A 23891-nucleotide genomic window follows, 5' to 3' on the forward strand; every position below is an offset into this window, starting at 1 on the left:
GTAAGTTTCTCTATAATACCCGAGTGGGGTATTGTGTCGAAAGCTTTTGCAAGGTCAAGGTAGGCTGTATGGACTGCCTTTCCCTCATCAATGGCCTTGGTGACTGTTTCGAAGAAGTCGACCAAGTTCAAAAGGCATGATCTGCCCTTGACAAAGCCAAACTGGGTCGGGTCCAATGTCTGCAAGTCCCCTATATCTTTGTTTAGCGCGATTTAGCAAGTGAAGATAGTATCCAAGTAAAAGGAGGAAAAGGCACCAGAAATCACCCATAACAATAGAAAAAAGTGCCCGGATAGCCATTTCCATGAAAACACGTTTATTGACGGGTATTAAGCACACCACTCACTAACGCTGACGACAACAGTAAGCAGTATGTTTTTGTCCACAACTTCTTCAGTTATACACAAGCGCATTACTTTTGATTCTTTTTTCCTTTTAGTGCACAGTGCCTAGACACTAACTGAATATAAGTAAGCAGAAAATTAAATATCTAATATTTAATTTTCTGCTTATTTATATTCGAACATATGGGTTCGGCCATATGAAATTCGAGGTTCTGAACTTTGATCACTTAACTGGGACCTATATATATATATATATATATATATATATATATGTGTGTGTGTGTGTGTGTGTGTGTGTATAGATATATATATATATATATATATATATATATATATATATATGTATATATATATATATATATATATATATATATATATATATATATATATATATGGGTCTATTCTAAATTTCGAAGTTTCAAAACTTCTAATTTATTATGATCGAGATCATAAGATCGAAGTTTTGAAACTTTGAAAAGTAAATAAAAAAAAAAGTAAAAACAAAAAGTCTTACATTTTTGCAGAGGGGCAAGCCCCCCCATCCCCTGCTAATTAAATGTACCAACTGCGAGATCACACTACAGCAAGGAAAATGGTAAATATATTGTTCAGTGCTATACGTCGATCTCCATTTTAATGGTTTAAACTTTCAAAACTAGACCCGTGTGTATGTTTGTGTGTGTGTGTGTGTGTGTGTGTGTGTGTATGTATATATATATATATATATATATATATATATATATATATGTATGTATGTGTGTGTCTGTTTTGATACATATATATATTTATGAAATCTGTAGATATATGGGTCTACTTCAGAAGACTGGCAAACCGAAAGACTGAATCCCAAGACTGAAAATTCAAAATACTGAACAAATTTTTAATGCACGTGGCAAAACTCCCTGCACCCTCACAGCCCCTGCTAACTATATTTACCAGCTCCAAGCTGAACAACAGTGGAGAAGGTGCAAATTCCATCTTTCAGTATTTTGAATTTTCCAGTCTTTTGGGATTCAGTCTTTTGGTTTTTCAGTCTTTTGAAGTAGGACCCATATGTGTGTGTACATATACACACAATATAGTCTCTTTAAAATTAATTAATCAGTATTGACCAAGTGTTTAATTTTGTTTTGATGCTGAAATTGTTTTAGATGCAAAATAATATTGGTGGCAAGTGAAATTAAATGTTTGTCAGTTTCCTGGTATTAGTGAAAGGGAGAATTATAAAGTGATGTTGAGAATGAAAAGATTAAGTCATTAGTTTTTTATTTGAGCATGTGATTTTAATGCATTATTTAATGAGTGTTCAGTAAGTGAGTTTTTGTCTGATGAAGTTCAAAGTAGTTGAACAAAAACACTTACCATTTTATGTTTATAATAAAGTAGTTTGTTTTTAATAATTTTTCGTAGACATTTTATTGTTTTGTTTGCTTGTTTATATGGCAGTTTGTGGAGTTCGTTGTTCTCTATTTGAGAATATTTTATTTATATACATACAGGTCTGTGCATATCTTTAGTTTATTACCACTGTTTGAATGTCTTCAAACATTTATCACCACTTTATTCATTTCAGTTTTTGTACCCTGTCCTGTTCATAAAAAATAAAATGACAAATGCTGAATACATAAGACAGACACTAGCACCCCATAAAAAAACAGACATGCCAGCCCACATGAAACCCCAGGAAGTAAAATCTACCCTAATTAGAACAGAAATTGTAACTAAATTAATGTAAAATAAAATGAAACTGCAGCTATGCCCAACCGGTTGGAAAACAGTATAAAAGGCAAAATGGACCCTTAAATTAAAACTCTAACCTAAATAGTATTAAAGTAAGTAAAACACATCCTTAAACTGCTTTTCTAACCACGCTTAGCTTAACCCTGACTGCACTATCACAGCAATAGCAAAAAAACATTTACAAATTTACAAAAATTTGCCAGTGCAACATGTTTTCTTTTGAAGCATTGCTGGTTTGCAGTATAGTGCACTTAAAGGATTGGTTAGGAAAGTTGGGAGTAGAAGGTGGTCTGAGAAACAGCATTTTGCAGCATGTTCTTGCATGTTTGAGGAGGGCTTTTATTTGTTGCCCAGTTAGGGGACAGTAAAACAGCACAGAGATGCTGTATTTTGTTGTGCTAATGCACTAATTAAAAAAAAAAAGCAGCATGGTCTTTGCTGTTTGACCAGCACTTTTCTCTGATGTTCATTAGTGAGAAATAGTGAAAGATGCATGTTTAATTTTATTTTACATGTTTTCAGATATTATTTAGTTCAGACTCTACTGGAGAAAGAACATGCTGAGTCTTTGAGAACCAACCACAGTGGTGCAGCGGTTAGCATTGCCGCCTCACAGCAAGAGGTTCTCCGGTTCGATTCTCGCCTGGGGTGCCTTCTGTGCGGAGTTTGCATGTTCTCCCTGTGGTCGCGTGGGTTTCCTCCAGGTGCTTCGGTTTCCTCCCACATCCCAAAAAGACATGCTGTAGGTGGATTGGACACTCTAAATTGACCCTAGGTGTGAGTGTGTGCGTGTGTGTGCCTTCTGTGTAAGGCTGGCAACTTGACACTGTAAAAACTCCACTGCCAATCATGAGTGGACAGGTGATCCACTGTGGCGCCCCCTAACCGGGAAAAAGCCGAAAGAAGAAGAAGAAGAAGTTTTGTGATTGCTGCTTCTGACAAATTACATAGAGATGTAAGCAAGTAGAATATTTCACTCTGTTGTACATGTTTGCAGAAATGATCTGATGCACTGTTTAGAAGCAGCGTATAGTACTGTGGTTTTGATTCTTTGACAGGTACTGCTTTGTGATACTCAAATAGTAACAAGTTTAAGTATAAGAGTTGTTTGATGCTGTGATCCTGGAAGGATATTTTATTAAAAACTGCAGTTATTTGATGCTTTTATTGGGAAGTTTCCATAAAACCGCATGTAGGGGCTAAAATCACTTAGAAACAACATTTAGCAACATGGCAATCGCTGTTTTCATACAAATTAGAGACAAGTAATCTGTAGACTCAAGAAGAATATGTCATTTTTAATTTTACATTTGCAGGCATCTCTTGGTGCACTGGGCAATGAGGAAGCAACATACAGCGTATTGATCTGGTCTTACAAATACGGGTCATATAAAACTGTGAAATACTATGTTTTTTCAAGAAACTACCAGATTTTGTTACCTTATGAATCCAAGATCGAATGGTGAAACAATTAACTTTTTTTCAAGCAGATTCAAGTACAAAAAAGTGTACAACTCATACAATCTATATCTGTATTGCACGCAGTAGAACAGTATTGCATTATGAAATGGAAAGTTGTGTTATGGTAGAATGCACAATGGATAGGAATATTATTTCACCTGTATTTCACTTTATTTCTACATGTTTGCAGGTGTCAGTTAATGCATTTTGAAATGCGGAATATAACGTTTTGCAATATATGGTCTTGAGTGCTTGATTTTGCCTGTTCTTTGGTACCCATTCGTGTGGCAGGTATAACACAGCATATAGAGGCTGTATAAATGATATCTTGCTAATAAACTGTTAAAACAATCATTTTGAATTTGTGCTCCTCAACATTCTCTTCATTATTTGACAAGTACTGCTCTGTGGTACAGGTTGGAGTGAAGTAACTGCTAGGAACATGTACGATCTTTCAGTTTATTTTAAATGTTTGCGGTGGTGGTGCTGCTGTAGCGTTGTCACCTCACAGCAAGACGCTGTCCAGTTCGATTCCAGGCTAGAGCATCTTCTGCGTGGAGACATGCGTGAATGGGCATACCTTCGTTGAAGGTTGTGCGTCAGGGCTGGTAACTCGGCACGTAAAAATCAACTACCAATCATTAGCGGACCGGAGTTCCGCTGTGGCGACCCCTAACCGGGAAAAGCCGAAAGACACAACTTGATGCAGATTCCAAAGCTGAAGCAACATGACTGTGAATGTTTAGTAAAGGTTGTTTTATGACATCTGATTGGGGTTGTAAAACAGAAGCATGAGGCTGTATTAATTGCAGTGTGCTAATTCACTGCAAAAAAGAAAAGCAGATCATTTGAAAGCACCATCAATTAACTTAGTATTTGCATGGTCATAACTGTTTGACGAGTACTTTCTATGATTAACAGTAGTGAATAGTAACTGCTATAACAGATGGGGGCAGGAGGCTTATTCATTGATGCATGCCTCATCTGTGGGATATCCTGCCAGCAGGTAGCCCAAAGGTCTGTTCTTTCTTTCTTCCTTCCATTGGCTTCAGTTGAATAATTTCCCCCTCAAATGAAAGGATGCTGGTGATATAAGAGAGGCATCAGCTAAAGCACTCTTCACATCTTATTTGCCACACCATTAATACAGTAACATGGACCTCAAGAGTCATCACTCCAGCAGTGCTTCTGAGGAAATGTAAGTATGCCACAGGGGAAATTCTTGAATTTTTTTCTATGTATGTTTACAGTTTTTTTTTCTTATGTCTGTTATTGAATCTGATGTAGCAGTATTTAAGAAAAATAACTATTGATAGAGAGAAGAAAGTCTATATAAGGATTTCCATTTCCATTTCTGCTATGGCCTGGAATACAATGTGGAGTCATGTCTGCACTGTGCTAGATTCACCCCAGGGACAATAAGGAGGAGAACAAAATTAGTCTGGAGTTCACAATGCAAAAGAGAGAGAGGGGCTGTCTGGTACTATTCCATCAGGATGTGCTTGCCAAGGTCTCCAGGAGTCTTCCTTTGACATGCAGTCATTCTAAATAAATGACATGAGGACAAGTGAGGACTGGCAACACTGAACAAAGTGTAGCTGTTTCACAGCCCCTGGCTTTGAAATCTGTTTTAGCTGAGGCTTTTGGCTTGACTGCTTCCCATGCCACTTTACTTTCAGATGTTAACATGTCATTTTGGATCAAAAGTATTGAGAGGTTGACCATTTCTGTGGCTTCTGTGAGGGCCACATTTCCCAGCCTTAGGCTGGTTATTAGCAAAGACAGTACCACATTGTTTTGAAAGAAGGTTCCTATGAGTTTATCTGTAAAGTCAAATTTCTAATTAATTATTTATTTATGTATATATTTATTAATATTTCTTCACTGGGTTAGTTAGTTGGTCTGCTGACTGTTTACAGCTACAGCCCAAGCTAAAAGAGCATAATATACATTAGAAACTTACTAATGTACACTGTTGTATGCAGAATGAGTAAATAACACAATTCAGTACATAATGATAACATTCAGTGCTGGTAGGGTAATGTTAAGATCCAATTAGACTGCATTGAAAGAACAAGGAAAGAAAAAATACATTAATAAACACCAATATGTGTAAATTACAGTGTATTCATACATATAATACATAAACATTTACTCCTACGTATATATAAAAATTCCCCATTATGAGGATGAGTAAAAACAAAATGAAAACTCCAGCAAAGCTAGAACTTCCACTGAGTGACCTCCCAAACTTCTTGTATCAGAGGAACATGGGATATATGCAAATGATCTTTATGAACATCAGGTGTTTCAGCTAATTGGCAATTCTGAATGTCCATGACTTGTTTCGTCGTTTTACTGGACAGTTGCAGGCCGATAAAGCCAAACCCCACTAGGTGTGGATATGCATATTTCGGCCTTGTTATGACCTCGTCAGCACAGCACAAGCAGAGTGTTTGACTAATTATTAGTAACACAGGGCTGTTACACCCAGCTGATGTCCATTATAATTAGGGTCACTGCAAAAATATCCCAAACAGCAAACTAAAACAATAAGTAAGAAGGTCACTGAAAAATCAATCAGTAAAAACAAAATGAAAACTCCAGCAAAGCTAGAACTTCCACTGAGTGACCTCCCAAACCTCTTATATCAGAAGAACATGGGATATATGCAAATGATCCTTATGAACATCAGGTGTTTCAGCTAATTGGCAATTCTAAATGTCCATAATTTGTTTCATCATTTTACTGGACAGTTGCAGGCCAATAAAGCCAAACCCCACAAGCTGTGGATATGCATATTTCGGCCTTGTTATGACCTCGTCAGCACAGCACAAGCCGAGTGTTTGACTAAGCATTAGAAACACAGGGCTGTTACACCCAGCTGATGTCCATTAGCTGAAACACCTGATGTTCATAAGGATCATTTGCATATATCCCATGTTCCTCTGATACAAGAGGTTTTCATTTTGTTTTTACTTATTGGTTTTTCAGTGACCTTCTTACTTATTCCATTATGAGGATGAGAAACGTTTCTTAAATGTATTCTGTTATTTATTATATGGGGTGATAAAGTTACCTAACCATTGTTGTGGTAGCAGTTGCTGGTAGATTTGTAAAGAGATACTCTTTTAAGTACATCTGGTTTCAGTTAGCAGGTCCCAGTCTAGAGAAGACTGACCCACAGCTGTTTTAAATGGAGTGTATGAGCTTCTGAGTGACTAGGGGTTGTCTTGTAAAGGTAGTTTCAGCAAGGGGGCAGTGACCATGTTTCAGAACCTTGAAAGGTAGAATACTTAGAAGAAAAGTGGCCCTTTGAGGCACTGAAAGGCCAAGAATGTTTTTTTATACTGCCTTACAGCCTCAGGCAGACTTGGTTCCCTTGTCTGACTATCTGCTGGATAAGCTACTTCATCTTTGACCTCTTACGACACTGCTCTTTTGCACCTCAGTCAAATTCCAGGCAGTTTGTCAAAATGTCTCCTTTTCTGAAAAGTGTTCATGGTGCTATCCTGTAAGCTAGTATGTTCTAGTATGGCTGTGTGAGGTGAAATGCTGTGGCAAAGGGTGACAGTAAGACACATCCCCTCCCAAAACCCCAAAGGTTTTACCATTTTAAATGGTGGAATTTTTATAAGTTGCTCTACTCAGTGAAATTGTTGTTGTCATTATGAACGTCGCCTCATTTATTTAGTGCTGTAAGACCGAAGTAATGTGCATAACACTGCTGAAAATAAAAGAAAATATATAGTAAGAAAGTGTTGTACTCTTAACCTTTTAGTCAATAAAATGCTCTTTTTGGGCCACATACTATAACATGCATGTACAAGATATATGCTGTGACTTTTTTCAGTAAAATGTTTTTTTTTTTTCCTTCATAGTGATTTCACTGTGTTACATACATGTATATTGTATTTATGAAATTATTTTTTCAGTAAAGTGTTCTTTTTTTGGAACCATTTATCTTTAAACTAGAAGCAAATCTACCATATGCATGTACAGTGTATGTTGGCCATAACATGGTGCCAATAAAATGTTCATTCACCTCACATTAGTGGGGGGGAAGTAGTTTATTACTTATGTTTATAGATTTATACATGCCAGTAATAACCTTTGCTGCATTGTCAAACAGCTCTTTAATGGGTGACCACTGTTGGGACTATTCACTGTGCATTTTCTTACCTGTGGAAGTTTGCAGACCACCTACAGAGAGGTTGGGCATTTGTCATAAGGTGATACTTTTCTAACCTCACAGACCCTTTTAACCGACTGGGACATTGTTAAAAGACAGAGTAATTACAAAATAGACTAACATTCAGTGGGTGTTTAAGGCGAAACACTCAGATCCTGAGACTAACCATCTCAAAGCTCAAAAAAAAAAAAAAAAAAAAGATGTGATCATTTTGGATTTGTAAATTAAGTTCCAGAAAAAGTCATGTTTTAGTAGTGGAGAGTTACAACTGTTACTTGAGGCAGAGGGATAATCTGGAGTTGAACTTCAGGCATGAATGTTTTTGGAACTGTACTTTGTGAAAGACATTAAATGTCTCATTGTGAATTTATTTTGTGGAAGGCATGCATTAGCTCTGCATTGTTTATGCCAGAAAGCTTCCTTAGATGAAATTTGATGTTCTTAGTATTTATATCTAGAGAATTATAAGAAGGGTATTTCACTTTAACTTCACCTTGCCTCACATAGATTTTGCTTAAAAGATCACAAAGAATTTTAGACAATTATAAAGGGATCTGCCTACCTGAAAGGCTGGATTGTCTGTGGTTTTCTTTTTTCAATTTTTGTAAATTATGTTGTGAAGATTACTCGATTCTTTAGCAGCCCTTTTCATTTTGAAGCTTTAAAAAAAAAAGCTTGAGTGTGTTTGCAAAGTTACTGTTTAAAAGCTGTGATAGTACTTTATGGTAAAGGAAATGAACAATTATTTAAAAAACTAATGTGATATCCTGAAGTCAACTATAGTGCTTTTATTCTGTAATCTAAATTCCAGAAAAAAAAGGTGCTTGGTGATGCAAATGTCAAGGCTTTTCACTGTAGCCTTCGGGAAGTGTCCTTTCCAATAACATAATGTTAGTCATTTGATTAGCTGTACTGAATGGCATGTGTATGTAGCTTGGTGGAGGTGCACTCCTGGAAGTAAATACATAGAAAGTTGAATTGTCCATGCAGCTTTATAAAATATAATTTCCCACTGATAATTTCTTGTAGAGTTCTGAAAGTAGAACTTGCAAGTCAATTTGAAAAAGAGTGCAGGGGTATTTTTTCATTTTGACTTTTTTTGTGGTTTTAAATAGCCAGCCGTTTGGCAGATACAGTAGAGAGTCGATTATCCAAACTAATTGGGACCTAGGGTGTAGTTCGGATAATCAAACATATAATTGAACCAGATAAAAAACTTCTAAAATCTTGTTTTTTTGTTTCTGCGTGCAGGAATACACTTTTCAACCATTCAATGATTCCAGTGGATAGTAAAGAATACAAGCTCAAAAAACATGCTCAGGCAAATACTTCTAATATTTACATATTTAGAATTTGTGATTTTTCCCTATCCAAAAACTGTGGAAGGCTGGTTCTGATAATTGACGTTTGGATAATCGACTGTCTACTGTAATACTAAATTTTATGTCCAACATTTAGTACTAAAGGTACACCAGTCTTGTAGATGAAATGGTATTCTGTTCCTTCTATTTAAAGTAACTCGTATCCTTGTTTGTTTTATTGGTCATTTGGGGGTTCTCACTTTACTCCCCCCTAGACCTAGATGGTCTTTTTGCATTTTTCATTTGCAGTTGTCCATCTTTCATGGCTTTCAGCAGGAAAGAATTGAGAAGGAAAAGGACTGTACATTTCAGGAACACCAGTAGTGAGAATACAGAGTATCAGCTGGAGGGGTAATTTCTGACAAGAACCAGTAACTCCTTAAAGAAACACCTTCAGAAACAACTGTCTAAATGTGGTATCACTAGTCTACCTCACTCATGCATCTTTCCCTTCTGTAGTCTAATTCTAACACATTCCATACTATAAGGCCCAAAGACTCCATTAAGGAATCTACCATCCCTTCTCCATGTCCCTCCCCAATCCCCACACATCTTCTCTTTTTTATCTTTACCCTTTGGCACAAAAATCAGGGACAAAACCAAAAATAATGGAGGTTCAGACAAAGGACCAAAAATAGGACAGATTTTAAAAATTGTAGTTCTAGAAATTTGCTAGTCTTCAGGTTTTGTATTAACATGGATTTTCTTAAGGAAATGAAATGTGAATCTCAGATGTCTGTCATTGTTTAGTTACTGCAATCCTTTTACAAGGGACAAGCTAAAAATATGCGTCAAAAATCAAGATTTTTTATGAATTTCTGGACAGTTCAAAGGTATGCGCCTACTAGTCCATCATATACCGTAGAATTTCATCTCCTGTATTTGCTATCCCTGCAGTTGAAAAAAGGACAGGTACCCTAATATTTTTCCAGTAGTTAATGTATCACTCCACTACTACTGTTATCTGACTTTGTATTTAATAATATGTGTGTGCGTGTGTATATATATATATATATATATATATATATATATATATGTGTGTGTGTATATATGTATATATATATATGCCTGTGTAAAGGTTGTCACTGTAAGTATTGCTTATCCAGATTTTGTTGTCCTGCAGTAACAGCTCAGAATGTATGACCTGCTGACTGGGATTCCATCAGTGGTCTGTTTGTCACAGTAAGTTCTAATGTAACTGTTTGTCTCACTTATGCCATGCTAGAGCTAATGCATTTTTTTTCTACTCTAGGTCTTTTACTACTCTTTGTTACTCAGCAGATGGACAGTCTATTTTGGCTGGAGGGCAGTCAAAATTTGTCTGTATATATCATGTGAAAGAACAGATTCTAATGAAGAAATTTGAAATTTCTTGTAATCTTTCATTGGATGCAATGGAGGTTAGTACTTCAGTTGCATTAACTTTATGCAAATCATAAATAGGAAACGATGATGAGTTCATTAACAGCAATTCCAGTTTTTACTATAAATGAGTGCATTTATAAAATTAAATCTTTTTCTGTTTTCTGTACAGCACATCTTCTGGATTTGCTGTCTTAAGTATGTCTTTAATGCCCTTAAGGGGGAAAAAAGGGGTCTGTCCAAGTGATGCAAATGGATCCTTTGCAGTACTTCCACTTTCCTTTTCTTGTTTTTTATCAGGCAACCTTCTGATGATTTACACTGCGTCACTGTTTTGCACCCTGCATTCTGTCCATGATGTTGGACATCCTCAAGTCTATCTTTAACCTTTTGTCTTCAAACTGTAAACTATGTGCTGTGCCACTCTGTGTGCATTTCTTCTTTTGTTCTGCCCCTGTAATTTGCCTCAGCTGGTAAAATGCATCTGAAAAGAGTCTGGAGACGAGGCCATTTAACTTGTAAAAAATACAAATATTGAGAAAAGTATAGTTTAAATAAATATATTAATTAATTAATTGTGCTTTTTGTGTTCTCATTGGTTTGTCTGTCTGCATGCATATGTATCATGGAGAGATGTTTGCTTCAGACTATCTTAGTCAGTTCTCAGGTGCTTCAGAAGGTTAGTGGTAGAGCAGGTGAATGGTGACCCAGGGCTGAGGGTAGAGGCTTGATTTCTATTTGAAGCTTGCTCTTCTTTAGTGCTGTGCTGCTGGGATTTTGACTAGGGATTTTGCCTTCTAAACTGTGTAATTCACATAGCATTTTTAATGAAATCTGGTTCCAGGATTATCATTATGCACTCTCCTTTCCTCTGTTTGCTGATTACTAGACTTATTGTATTGGGGTTGGGTGAGGATGAAGCTCCTGTGCTTAATTTTATGTGTGTTTCATAGTGAGCTTTGGTCATGGAACCACCACTTTCACCTGGTTAAAAAAAAGTACATTTAATTTGCTGAGTGTATATATCTATACAAGTGTATGTGTGGTTACACATATATGTATATATGTGTATATCTGTCTATAAATGCACATGCATGCATATGAATCTGTGTGTGTGTGTGTGTGTGTATATATATATATATATATATATATCTACCTGATAACACTGACACGCCAAAACATCGACAACGAAATAACCGACACCACAAAACCGAAAGTTCAAAAACATGAAACTTCACAAGCCCGACAAACCACAATCCAGACAATCAACAAAACAAATTCCTTTTCCAAAAACCACACACACAACACAAGCACACCAACAACCTTACAAACCTACACTAAACCTTACATACACAACTATCTATGCACTAACCTTAACCCAAACCCTAACCCTAAGGTCTGTCACTATCGCACACTTACCTTACCCAACCCCTAACCCTAACTCACTTAGTCCGCCCCTAACCCTTAAGTCTGTCACTATCACACACTTACCTTACCCGCACTCTAACCTAACTCACTTAATCCACCCCAACCCTCAAGTCTGTCACTATCGCACACTTACCTTACCCGTACCCTGACCCTAACATCCATCCCTATCGCACACTTACTTTAACATGTCAGTGTTCACAGCATTGGGATTTTCAACTTTTGGTCTTCTCCATTGTCAATCGTCCGGTGCCGTTCTTCTGAGCTTTCGGCGTTATCAGGTAGACGACCCATACATATATATATATATATATATATATATATATATATATATATATATATATTTATATATATATATATATATATATATATATATATACTCAGCTCTCTTATGATTGCCATAATTTTGTTAAGTGCATTGCTTACAGAATGAAGCAACTTTAGTTAACATTGGTCATTGAAATGACATGTTTATGAAGTTGAATAACTGATTATTTAAAGTAAAACTGCTGCTTAAGGCTTCTTGGTTCTGGGGGAGGGAATAGTGAGAGGTAATACCTATGTAGGCAGTGTTTCATTCTAGTATGGAGGAATGCTTTCTTCTAAAGATGACTCTTAACACAGTGGATTTGATAAAGTCATCTTCCGACGAAAGAGCTCATCTGTTGAATAATAAATACATTTTAAAACTTGGAGAAGCTTGCCTTATTCCTGTTGAAAAGGTCTTGGTACATAGAGAAACTGCCTAACTTCTGGATTATGTGATATTAATCGGTTCAACAAGAAAGACAGGTGTCTTTCTGTCTTTTATTTTATAGTTTATACAAGGTAAGGAGGACAGACCTGTTTCCAAGTAGTTTCAAATAGTTGGCTCATTCATTTCCTCTTGCTATTCATTCCATGGCAAGATTATCCCAGGAAAAATGAGGTGACATTCTGTCTGAGTCATTGTAGACAGTACTGCCTGTTTAGTTGAGGTCAGCACTCCCCACTTCTCACATCCAACCACCCCAAGGTTCATAACCTTGGGAATCTTGCCTAGAAGCTCTCCGTACTGCAGCAATGGTACAGTTGTGTTAGAAACTTAACATCAACTTAGATAAACTGCATAAGTATGTCCTATGTTGCACTAATCTTTCACTTTCCTTTTCTGGGGCCATTTGGGGTTGGGGTGACCACACACTAATTCTTAGTCCTTACCCTCTCCATGTTTCTACGCCACAATGTGCACCCTTCCTTCCTGGGTTGGCGTAGTGGTATCTAGAAGGTCCATCTGGTTGAGTGTCCTGGTCAGGGGTCAATTTTATTTAGGGACCTTTTCTTGCTCTCATCTCAGACTGCAAGAAAGAACTAAAAATAACTATTCCTTTTGTACTGCTGATGCACTGACAGCTGGGTGAAAAAAGAGGATGCAAAGCTCTGAATGCCAGTTTGGACATTGGGTTCTTCTGCAGTAGAAGTCCTAATCAGTTATTATTTCTGCATCAGTGAACATAATCAAATAACCACAATCATGGTAAGTTCCAGTCTTTTTCAGCTGAATACATATCAGAAAGTATTAGCTTGCCCGTCCTGGTTTCTCTCACTTGCATGTCTTTGTTTTTTATTTTCATGCAGTACTTGGAAAGGGAAACATTTCTGTCTACATTTTCAAGTTCTTAATGCAACTGCAATTTATTTCTTCTAGCCCACAGGAATTATTGGGGCTAGTAAGGAGATGAGCTTTTTCATTTATGAAGTGTAGTTGAGTGTTTTTGCAGGGGTTGTGTAGTGATTATAGTACTGGCTTTTTATTTGACTGCACAGGCACATATTTTTTTTAGTTCCTGAGTGAACAATTTGAAGGTTCCGTCTTGAGCTGGTTTCTGTTGGCAGAGAAAAGAACTGTGGGATAGGGAGCACTGATGTAGACAAGGGTGTAACTACTAATTTTGTATTGTCAGAAGATGAGGGGACTGGCCATTTTTAGTTCATATTGGGGGTTTGTATATAGAAAATTCTTTGAGTGATCAAAATTTAATACCATTGGGTGGTCATAGCTTGATCCTCTTATCGAGATGGGTTAAAGCACAATATTCATATAATGAAAAGGAACAGAAATGCTGCTGTTGGTTTAGGTGTATTATTTGAAGCTTAGTCGCTTCTCAGCCCTGATTCTTTCCTGGCCATGTAGTCTGTCCTGTCCATTGCTTATAAGTCCTTGATGGTGTCTCTTGCCACAGTAACGGTCATTCATGATGTTGCATGTACTATCATGTGATAAGAATGGGATCTTGTAGTAGTTTAGACACACCTTTCTCTTCTTTTCTATTAAACTGTTCAGAATTACTTTGCCAGGCACCCCTTTTACTCCTTATTTTGATGTTTTCCATGAGGGATATTTTGGACTTCATTTTCTTTTACAGATAGAAACCTCCTCCTACAGTAGGCTTAAGGTAAAGTTACTGGGGGAAAGATAAGAAGGATTTTACAAAGGAACAAGAAAGTTGATAACCCTACCTTTATGGGTTGTACATCTCTAGACAGTTACCTATTGAGTTTTGGCTTAGTCATCCTAGTGCTGTGTGATTCAACCCAATGGGGTTATCTATTGCAGGATCTCTATCAGAAACAATGTTTTATATCTTTTTACAATATAAAGCAGATTATTTAGTCAAAGCACTGCCTGTTGCTATCACAAGTTAATTTTCTTGTACAGACTTCCTATTCTTTTGCATCTTTTGATAAATATATTTAATTATGATAACTGTGTAGATGCACTGGTCGCAGATGTTAAAGATAACCTTTTGCAAGCATAGTCAGACTTCTAGCAGGTGTACAGTAACACACACTGATGGTGAAACATAAAAATAATTTTAGTCCACTTGTAGGACAAGAAGTGGACAGTACATTCTTAAAGATAGTAAAATAATACACAAGTGTTATAGATGGTAGTCTGCTATATGTAGAGGACAGAAATTTGACTTTAGTTCCTTGTGTGTTGCAGGAATATTTGGACCGAAGGAAAATGACTGAGTTTGGCAGCTTAGCATTGATTGATGAAGGTGCTGGTGATGAAAATGGTGTTGCTATCCCACTGCCTGGTGTAAAGAAAGGTATCCTTATATGATTTATTTTTAATATGTCCATTACAGTCTGTTTTTTTTTATCTGATGGCGGCAACATATTACAACACTCTACTAAGATGTTTAATAGAGGTATTTACAAGTTAAAAGGTGCATTTATCTTTTGTGTGTAAAGAAAAACTTTGTTAATTTTAATTGAGAAGAAGATCAACCTAGATCACTGTTGCCAGACCCTAGGCAATTTGGATGATATCCTCCTAAGGATATAACCACTGGTCAGCTTTCAAAGCTTAAGGACAACTTCCATGCACTTTAACCACAGTGGGGTCAAGGAGAGCCATACAAATGCATCAGTTAGGGTGAGAAAAACTTAAGAGCTTTTTTGCTACTGAAGTTTCCTCTCTCTGTGGACTTTGTGGAACTGACAGTCAGCTAGCAGTCCTTCAGAGCTGGTAGATAAGTACCCTGCTGGGGAAAACCTTCCATAATTTAACTTTTCTGATGAAATCCTTTATTTTTTCTATGAATTTATTTACTTTATGCTAGAAAATGTACATTTTATTGACTGTTATGACTTGTAAGGGGAATTTTACCTTGTGAATGTTTCTGTTAAAAATCTATGTAAAATATGATCTGATGTTGTTGATCATCATTCATTCCGTACTGATGGGTTATTGGTTCCGTCCTCAGAGCCGAGCAGGCCAATATCAAGCTCGCATCAGCCAAAAACTCTCGAGCCAGGGTCCTACCCAGAATGCTCTGCTCCCTGTTACCTCAGATCTCGTTTGTCACGTTGCTGAACAGCCGTGTCAAGCCACTTTCTCAGCTAAGTGTCTAGTTTATTTGACAGTTTATGTATTATTACTCTAAATTTTTCCTCAAAAGTTTATTCTAATATTTTCCTACCCTATCGCACACCTTCAACTACTACAGCACTGATATCTTCGGCGCAGATCTTTTCCACACCATTTTCTTTGGTGCAGACTTCCTCGGCTCCGAGCACTGCACCTATTGAATTAGCAAGGACCAAATATTCTCCTTCACTGGATCCTTTTGCTAGCAGTATAGTCCGTTCCTAGAAAGGCCAAAATCGCCATCAGCCTTTTCCATGAGGTAAACCAAGAGTCTTTCTGAACAGATGTGTTGCGGCTTGTTGACCAGTTGCTTGTGGCCAGAGGTCTCTCTCAACCATCAAAGTTTATGTTCCCTCACTCAGGTGAGCGTATATTGCCTCAAACCCCAACATATACTCCTTCAACTTCCACTCAAGTCTCGTAGCCTGTTACTCTGACAGCAGCTTCCCTTCCTCCGACTCCAGTAGTGGATCTCACTTTGGAACCAGAGTCATCCTTGTGGCTTTCAGTGTACTGGGCATCGAGCTTTTCTCAGGCCAGTGGTGGTGCCTTTGGGGAGGGCATTCCTGGCTCCATGCCAGTTTTTTTCTATGGCACCTTCCAGGGATGCTGTCTTTCTTACGGTTCACAGTCCTCTTGAGACTTCTGGTCTGGGGGCGGGCTCGTCGGGGCGGGTTGTGACCCCGGTTCTGAGGTTGTCATGCTCGGTTCCGGGCTTCCATCCCTCCTTGGGTGGACCAGCCTTCCAGGCCATGGAGAGGGTGCTTGCCTCCACTGGCAAAGCTCATTTGTCGGAGTCCTCTTCCCCCCTCTGTGCCGCAACTGCCACAGGCTTCAACTCCCGGACACTGGGCACAAGAGCCTCAGGTCTCTCCTCCTCAGGAGACCCCCACTTTGCAGTCTTCCCCAGAACCTCCCACTGAGGAAGCACCTCGCAAAGCGTCGTGTAAGAGGAAGCACATGGACTCCACTGAGGAGTCATTGACTGAAGATACAGATTTTGATGATGGGGAAGGGTCCCCACGGTCACCCTCTGATGAAATGCCCTTTGGTGACCTCCTTGAGATCCGTAGAGGGATGACTGGAAGCCGTCTAATCCTTCCTCTGAGGAGTCCGTATTGCTGCAGGCTTTTCGTGCCCGAACCTCTACCTCCTGGGTCACCCCGCCTACCGATGAGCTTGTCCAGCTCATCATGCAGTGCGCATGGAAGGCTTCTGAAATCCATGGAAGCAATATCTAAGAGGCCAGATAAAATATTATCGTCCCCAGCTGAGCACCCCCACTGGTCACGAGGTCTTCCAACAGATGCTATGGTGGTGGCAGCTGCTACTAAGAAGGATTTGGCAGAAGAGAGCCAAACTGTCCATCCGCCCAACAAGAAGTCCCATGCGATTGACAGATTAGGGAAGCGTGTGTTGCTTCATTGACCTTTGTTGTAAGGTCTTTGAATTATTTGGCACATTTTACCAGGCTTCAGCGAGATCTTATCAACCAGCTCTCTGAAACCTTGGCAGGAGCTGTTTCTGACTAAGTCCATGATAATGTGGCTTCTGTGCCACACTAAAGTCTATTTCCAACTCTTGCATGTGTCTTATTTCTCATGCAACGGAAGGGGTGGCTAGAGCAGCAGGCGCAGGTATAGTCGCCAGACGACATGCTTGGATGCACCATTGTGACTTTGCAGACTCCTTTAAGGCATCCTTCATGAATGCCCCCATAGAGGCTGCTTCTTTGTTTGGCCCTAAAGTCAAGGATATGCTGGTACAGTGCAAACAAGATGGCAAGACCTTGTGTGCCATTGGTGTCATACACTCCACTCCTCAATGGTTCTACTCCAGAAATCAGAGGAGCGGAAAGATCTGGCACAAGAAATCTCAGGGTGCACGTGCCGAGTTCTCCCCTAGAGGCAGAGGGGGAAACTCCAATGGAAGATGCCCCTTTCAGGGCAGAGGAGGTCTGCGAAACTGGGGTTCTAGAGATTCTTTCTCTGGCCAACCCTGTCAGCGTTATTGAAGTGTTGCCCAATTGCTCACCTCTGGAAGCGGTCGGGGATCATTTCTACTTGTACCCCACTGCCTGACAAAAGATTACATCCGACTCTTGGGTACAACAGATTATATCCAGAGGCTATCACATCCCCTTTCATCTTTGCCCAGTCTCATCAAGAGTATTGCCCGACGTTCCACCCAGTCAAAGGGAAACAGCAGCACATGAAATCCAAAAGCTGCTACAAAAAAGAGTCATCCAAATGGTCCCCCCCAGACCAAATAGGATCCGGATTTTACTCAAGGTTTTTAGTGCCAAAAAAGACAGGGGACTGGAGACCAATTCTGGATCTCAGTACACTAAGCAAGTTTGTAAAAACAGAGAAATTCCGGATGGTCTCAGTTCAGTGTATCCTTCCTGTTCTGGAAGAAGACGATTGGATGTGCTCTGTAGATCTTCAGAGTGCGTATTACCAGATAAAAATGGACAAACGCTCAAGAAGATATCTCCGCTTCCATATAGGAGCCAGTCACTACCAGTTTCGAGCCCTGCCCTTCGGTCTCTCTACAGCCCCCAGTGTGTTCACAAAATGCATGGCAGTGGTTATTGCTCACTTGCGACTTCAAGGATTCCAGGCATTTCCATATCTAGACGACTGACTCCTCACCACCCCCACCAAGCATCTACTGGAAGAAGCCCTGCAGTATACTATCTTAACAGCTCTAAACCTGGGAATCACTATAAACTGGGAGAAATCCAACACAACTCCAATTCAGTCTTTGGAATTTATAGGGATATTGTTGGACACGAGAAATTGCACAGCATCCCTTCCAGAACACAGACTTCAGAGAGTAAGACAACAAGTTCAACTGCTGCTCTGTCACCACAGATCCCCAGCTCGATCTGTACTTCAGCTATTGGGTCAATGGCAGCTTCGATTACCATTGTTCCTCTAGCCAGATTCCACATTAAACTACTTCATTGACTACTTCTCACTCAGTGGTACCCTCTACAACATTGTTTTTCTTTTCAAATAAGTGTAACTCAGGGATACAAGCAAGATTTACTCTGGTGGACGTCTCGAAATCCCCAACAATGGTCTCGCCCTTTCAACCCCCATCAACCGATAGCCACAGTGACCACGGACGCCTCCCTGATTGGGGGGGGGCTATGTCAAGGAAACTCAGTTCAAGGCACCTGGTCGGAGACAGAGGCCCTTTTGCATATCAGTGTCTTGGAACGGAGGGCAGTGCTTTTAGCATTGCAAGCAATTCACTCCATCCTTCTGTCAGGGACTGGTACATCAGCAAACAAGGGGGCACCAGATCTTACCCGTTATGCCGAGAGGCCTTGAAAATATGGCAGTGGGTGATAGCTTACAGCCGCTTTCTGATTGCAACGCACATTCCCATTAGCTCCAACGTGATAGCAGACAAATTTAGCAGGTGCATTCTACAGCCTCATGAGTGGCCCCTCAATCCTCTGATAGCGGCGAAAATCTTCAACTGCTGTGACCTAAAGTGCAGCAGCTACTTTGCCCTGATCCCCCCTCGGGGACAGTCACCAAGGGACACTCTAGCCCATGCTTTGCCCCGGGTCTTCTTTATGCCTATCCTCCTATCCCCTTCATCTCCCAATTTCTAATGAAAGCACGACAGTTGAAGGACAAAGTGATCCTCATTGCTCCATATTGGCCTCGACAAGTCTGGTTTCCTTTCCTCTGCCCTCACCTGCTAGATCAACCGTGGATCCTCAATCCATCCACAACATTGATCTCCCATTCGCAGGGTCTGATTCACCCCAATCTAACAACCTTGAAACTGACAGCTTGGTTTCTCCACTTCCTATGATTGCCAGGCATGAAAACCTTTCATCCCCTGTGTGCAGTATTCTTATTGCATCTCATAAATCATCCAACAGACTAATCTGTCTTAACAAATGAAAGAGGTTCTCTCTCTGAACAGCAAATAAACAAATAGACCCCTTATCAGTCCCGGTCTTGGTGGTATTGGATTACTTATCACAACTTTTCCACTCTGGGGTGTCTGTCTCTAGTATCTGTGTACATTTAGCTGCCATCTCAAATTTTCGTATTGGTTTTCAAGATTCTTCACTTATGTCACACAGACTCTGTAAGACTTTCTTGAAAGGGGTTATCCACCTAAAACCTCCCTTTAGAGAACCCATACAACCTTGGGATTTGGCTTTGGTTCTGCAAGCTCTAACTGCTCCCCCTTTTGAAACCTGCATCTTCTTGTGATGTAAAATATCTCTCTTGGAAAACTTTGTTTCTGATTGCAATCACATCGGCCAGGCGATTGTCAGAACTTCAGGCCTTATGCATCAAATCTCCTTATCTTATCTTCCATAAGGATAGGGTATCACTGAGAACCAATTGTACCTTTTTACCAAAAGTGGTGTCAGAGCGATATATCAGCTAGTTTATTGACCTTCCAGTGTTCTTTCCTAACCATCCTAACAAGGGAGAGTATTGCCTGCACTCCTTGGATGTTCATAGGCAAATACGATTTTATCTGGACAAAACAAAATCTACCCATAAATCAGACGAACTGTTTCTGGCTTTTTCTGGACCTAGACTGGGTAATCCTGTATCAAAAGTTACATTGGCTTCATGGTTGAGAAATTGTATCACCTTTATCTACAATAGAAACAATCTCACCTTGCCTCGTAGAGTCAAAGCACACTCTACAAGATCTATGGCAACTTCAGCAGCTTTCCATGCTAATGTTTCCCTCGATATTTGCTGAGCTGCAACTTGGGCCAAACCTTATACCTTTATTCTTCATTACAACTTGGACTTGGCCTCCAGAGGTAGAGCTTCCTTTGGCTCATGGTGCTCAGGAATGTCCTTCCATGAGGGCCACCCAGGAATACAGGTAGCTGGGGACTCTCTCCCTTCAGTAAGGAATGAATGAAGATTAACAACATCAGATAAAGAAGTTATGTCTTACCATAATGTTCCATCTGTGTTTTTGATCTTTACTCCCCCCCCCTTCCCCCTTTTGGAGGGTCTTGGTTGATCTCATGTACTCCTTTCTTGTAGGTCTATTATGATAAGAGGTAGCCTCTACTTTTATCTATCAACTTGCAAACTCGATCTGAGGTAACAGGGAGCAGAGCATTCTTGGTAGGACCTTGGCTCGAGAGTTTTTGGCTGACGCGAGCTTGATATTGGCCGGCTTGGTTACGAGGACAGAACTGATAACCCATCAGTAATGAATGAACGAAGATCAACAACACAGATGGAACGTTATGGTAAGACGTAACTTCTTTTTTTACTATGTATTTTCTATGTGTTCATGTAGAACTAATGCCATAGGTGTGACAGTAGGAGGTACTGCCAGCCATGCCAGGAGAAGTAGGGCAGTGGATGTGTAACATATGCCAGCACAGCTAGCTGGAATTTTGAAAATAATTATATGTCATTTGTATATCAAACTGATTTGTACAGATGCTTGTGTTGAAAATGCATTTATAAAGTTGTTTGTGTTAAAATGTATCAAAAGTGTGCCCTGCTGGAAAGAAAAGAAATGTATATGTATCATTGTAACTAAATTAAATGTACATATTTTAACAGAAGACACTGGAAGGGGAAGAGGTTAATCACAGGCCAGCTGCAGCAAACTTTGAAAAACAGTTGAAATTAAATTAGGCCAAAAAGATTGTATCTTACAGTTCTGGTTTCCGCCAGAGACAAAATGCCTTGGAAACCAAGTATTAAGAACCCTTCTTTATTGTCTCTAGCAGGGAGCGAATTGCTACTTTGGGAGAGTTGAGGTTTGACATTGTTTTACTACTTCCAGGAACAGCAGCAGATCTGAGCAAAGCTCTTTTTGTGAGTATAGCAACTAGGTGCTAAATCTCGTCAGCTTCTAGTGTTGGTGATAGCATGGGAACCAGAAGTCAGATAACCAGATGTATGTGATGGCATTCTGTACAGAAATCATTTTTTTAATATTAGAGGAGACTTTAGTCTCAGGAGCAGTCTTTTCTTGGAACCTGACAAAGGAGGAAACCCACTTACCACTTCGTCTTGCCCTGTGCTAGTAAGTGACCAAGAAACAGTACTCTTTAGATTAGTCAGGAAAATATAATGAGAATAATTAAGTATTATTTTTTTTGTAACAGTGTGATTCTTTTCAGCTGTGTTATTTTTAATATTTCCTGTGACTGAAACTCATGTGTTTTCCTGTAACTAGATATTTAGTATTTTCATGAGCTTCCATTATTTATTAAATATATTTAAACTTCTCATTGTGGCTGGACCTTTTAGAAAAATATTTAAGTTTTGAGAGTATTTGCATATATTTATTTGGTGATAGATTTGGCTACTCCTGAGAGCCTTGCTGTTTGGTTAACATTACCATCTGTATTAATATTAACTTCACTCAGTATAATTGGATACTATTTTAAAAGATTATAGTAACTGACTGGTGGCAGTGAAACTACCTTATAGTCTGGACAGAAGGTGGCATAGCTAGTAAATCTGCGCCAGCCTTTCCCAAGTGTGTGTGTGCATGTGTGTGTGTGTGTGTGTGTGTGTGTGTGTGTGTGTGTGTGTGTGTATGTGAAAATTAAATTTCAAAGAGTGCATGTGCCAGCTACTTGGAGCAGGGACATGAAGCACTGGTTACATAGAGAAGGTGCTAGAGGACTTGGCTTGGACACTCAGCTGAGGACCTAAGCTGTGCCAGTGGAGAGTCTTCTTGGAGACCTGAAGGGCGACAGATATACAAACCCTCAGACACAGGGCTGTGTGTGTGCCCTGTGTGCTCTTAAGGGGAAAATGTGCTTGATGCAGAGAGGTCTACTTCTGGAAATACTGAGTGTATCCATTTATATTCCAAGTGAACGTCCATCTGCAGTGTCAGTGGTGAGGATTGTCTCCTTGATTACTGGCCCAGAGTAGGGACGTCACAATAAGTACAGGATATTGTGCTTTTGGGGACTGTCATCTGTTTTTCTTACTTCAAAATATTTACTGTTCTGTCAGGAGTTTTACCAACTTATCTATAATCTACTACCTGTCTTTCAGGTTTTTTCTTGGCTAAACTGTGGAGAATTTTCTGGTCTCATCAGTTCTGTCTTCTCCTGTCCACAAAGAAGAACATTTCTCTGAAGTCTTCAGGTGTCATGCTGGCTGCCTCACTGCCTAGTAGTGAGTGATTCTACTGTGGCTGGACTTGGGTTTCTCAGATTGCTCATCAATGTGCCTCTGTCTCTGTTGTGTATTTCCTCAGGAAGCCACTAAGGACCAGGAGTTGAGCATTTCCTCTGTGGCTTGTCCTTTTTTGGCAAGGGAAAACCACTCTTATTGGTCTCCAGAGACTGAGTGGGTTGAAGTCTTACTGTCTAGCAGGTGTGCAGGGTGTTTGATTACTGGGATAATTCCCCTTCCATGAATCAGTCTTTTTTTCTCTGAGTCTTCCAGGAAAAAAAAAAAAATTAAAAAAGGTTACTTCCATTTCTTTACCTATGGACAGGGAATACTTGTTGGGATTTGTTAAAGGATTGCTTTTTGTCTTTAGTATTTTAAATCCTGTTTCTTCACTGACTACAACTTGAAAAAGAAAGTGATTTTCTTCACTCTTTGGCAGGGAATCCCAGTCAAAAGAGGAAGAAGTGGAAGGGGTGGTATTTTTCTTCTGTGATTTACCTCTTGCTGAAGATTGTGATTATGAGGAACCTGTTATTTCAGGTTTCCTACCAGAAGAGCTTTATTTTTCTAAGTTTATACTTAAAATGAAGGAAGTATTTCACTGGGAAGTGAGTGAAGTCCCAGTTTCCCAGTAGAAGTATTATGATTTGTTGCAACTGGATTTTCCACAGCCTGCAGCTGTTCCTCCTGTTTTATCAGCTTTAAGAGATCTTTTTATAACCTTTAGCTGCTTGACCGTCAACCTTCTGCTTCTAAAAATTCTGATATGTTATATAAAGTAATATTTTTTTTTAAATTCTAAAGCTTGACCCTTCAGTTATTTCCTTATCTAATGCATCTGGTCCTAAACATATTGTAAATGCTAACCCCATACTCTGAAAAGGATGAGAAAGATTTTGATAGATATGGAACAAAAGTTTA

The 23891-nt window shown here is 39.3% G+C and overlaps 1 protein-coding gene across 1 annotated transcript in view; it reads left to right on the forward strand.

The window, feature by feature from the left end:
• The window catches only part of LOC122802737 (periodic tryptophan protein 2 homolog), a 723301-nt gene that overhangs the window by 463219 nt on the left and 236191 nt on the right, over window positions 1-23891 (forward strand). The window contains exons 15-16 of the mRNA XM_044072502.1: window positions 10351-10498; window positions 14872-14980. Of these exons, the coding sequence (XP_043928437.1) occupies window positions 10351-10498; window positions 14872-14980 (257 nt within the window). The remainder of the gene's footprint in view (window positions 1-10350; window positions 10499-14871; window positions 14981-23891) is intronic.

The sequence above is a fragment of the Protopterus annectens genome, chromosome 5.part0 (genome assembly GCF_019279795.1).
Source record: "Protopterus annectens isolate FY-2018-M chromosome 5.part0, PAN1.0, whole genome shotgun sequence".
Taxonomy (NCBI): domain Eukaryota; kingdom Metazoa; phylum Chordata; order Ceratodontiformes; family Protopteridae; genus Protopterus; species Protopterus annectens.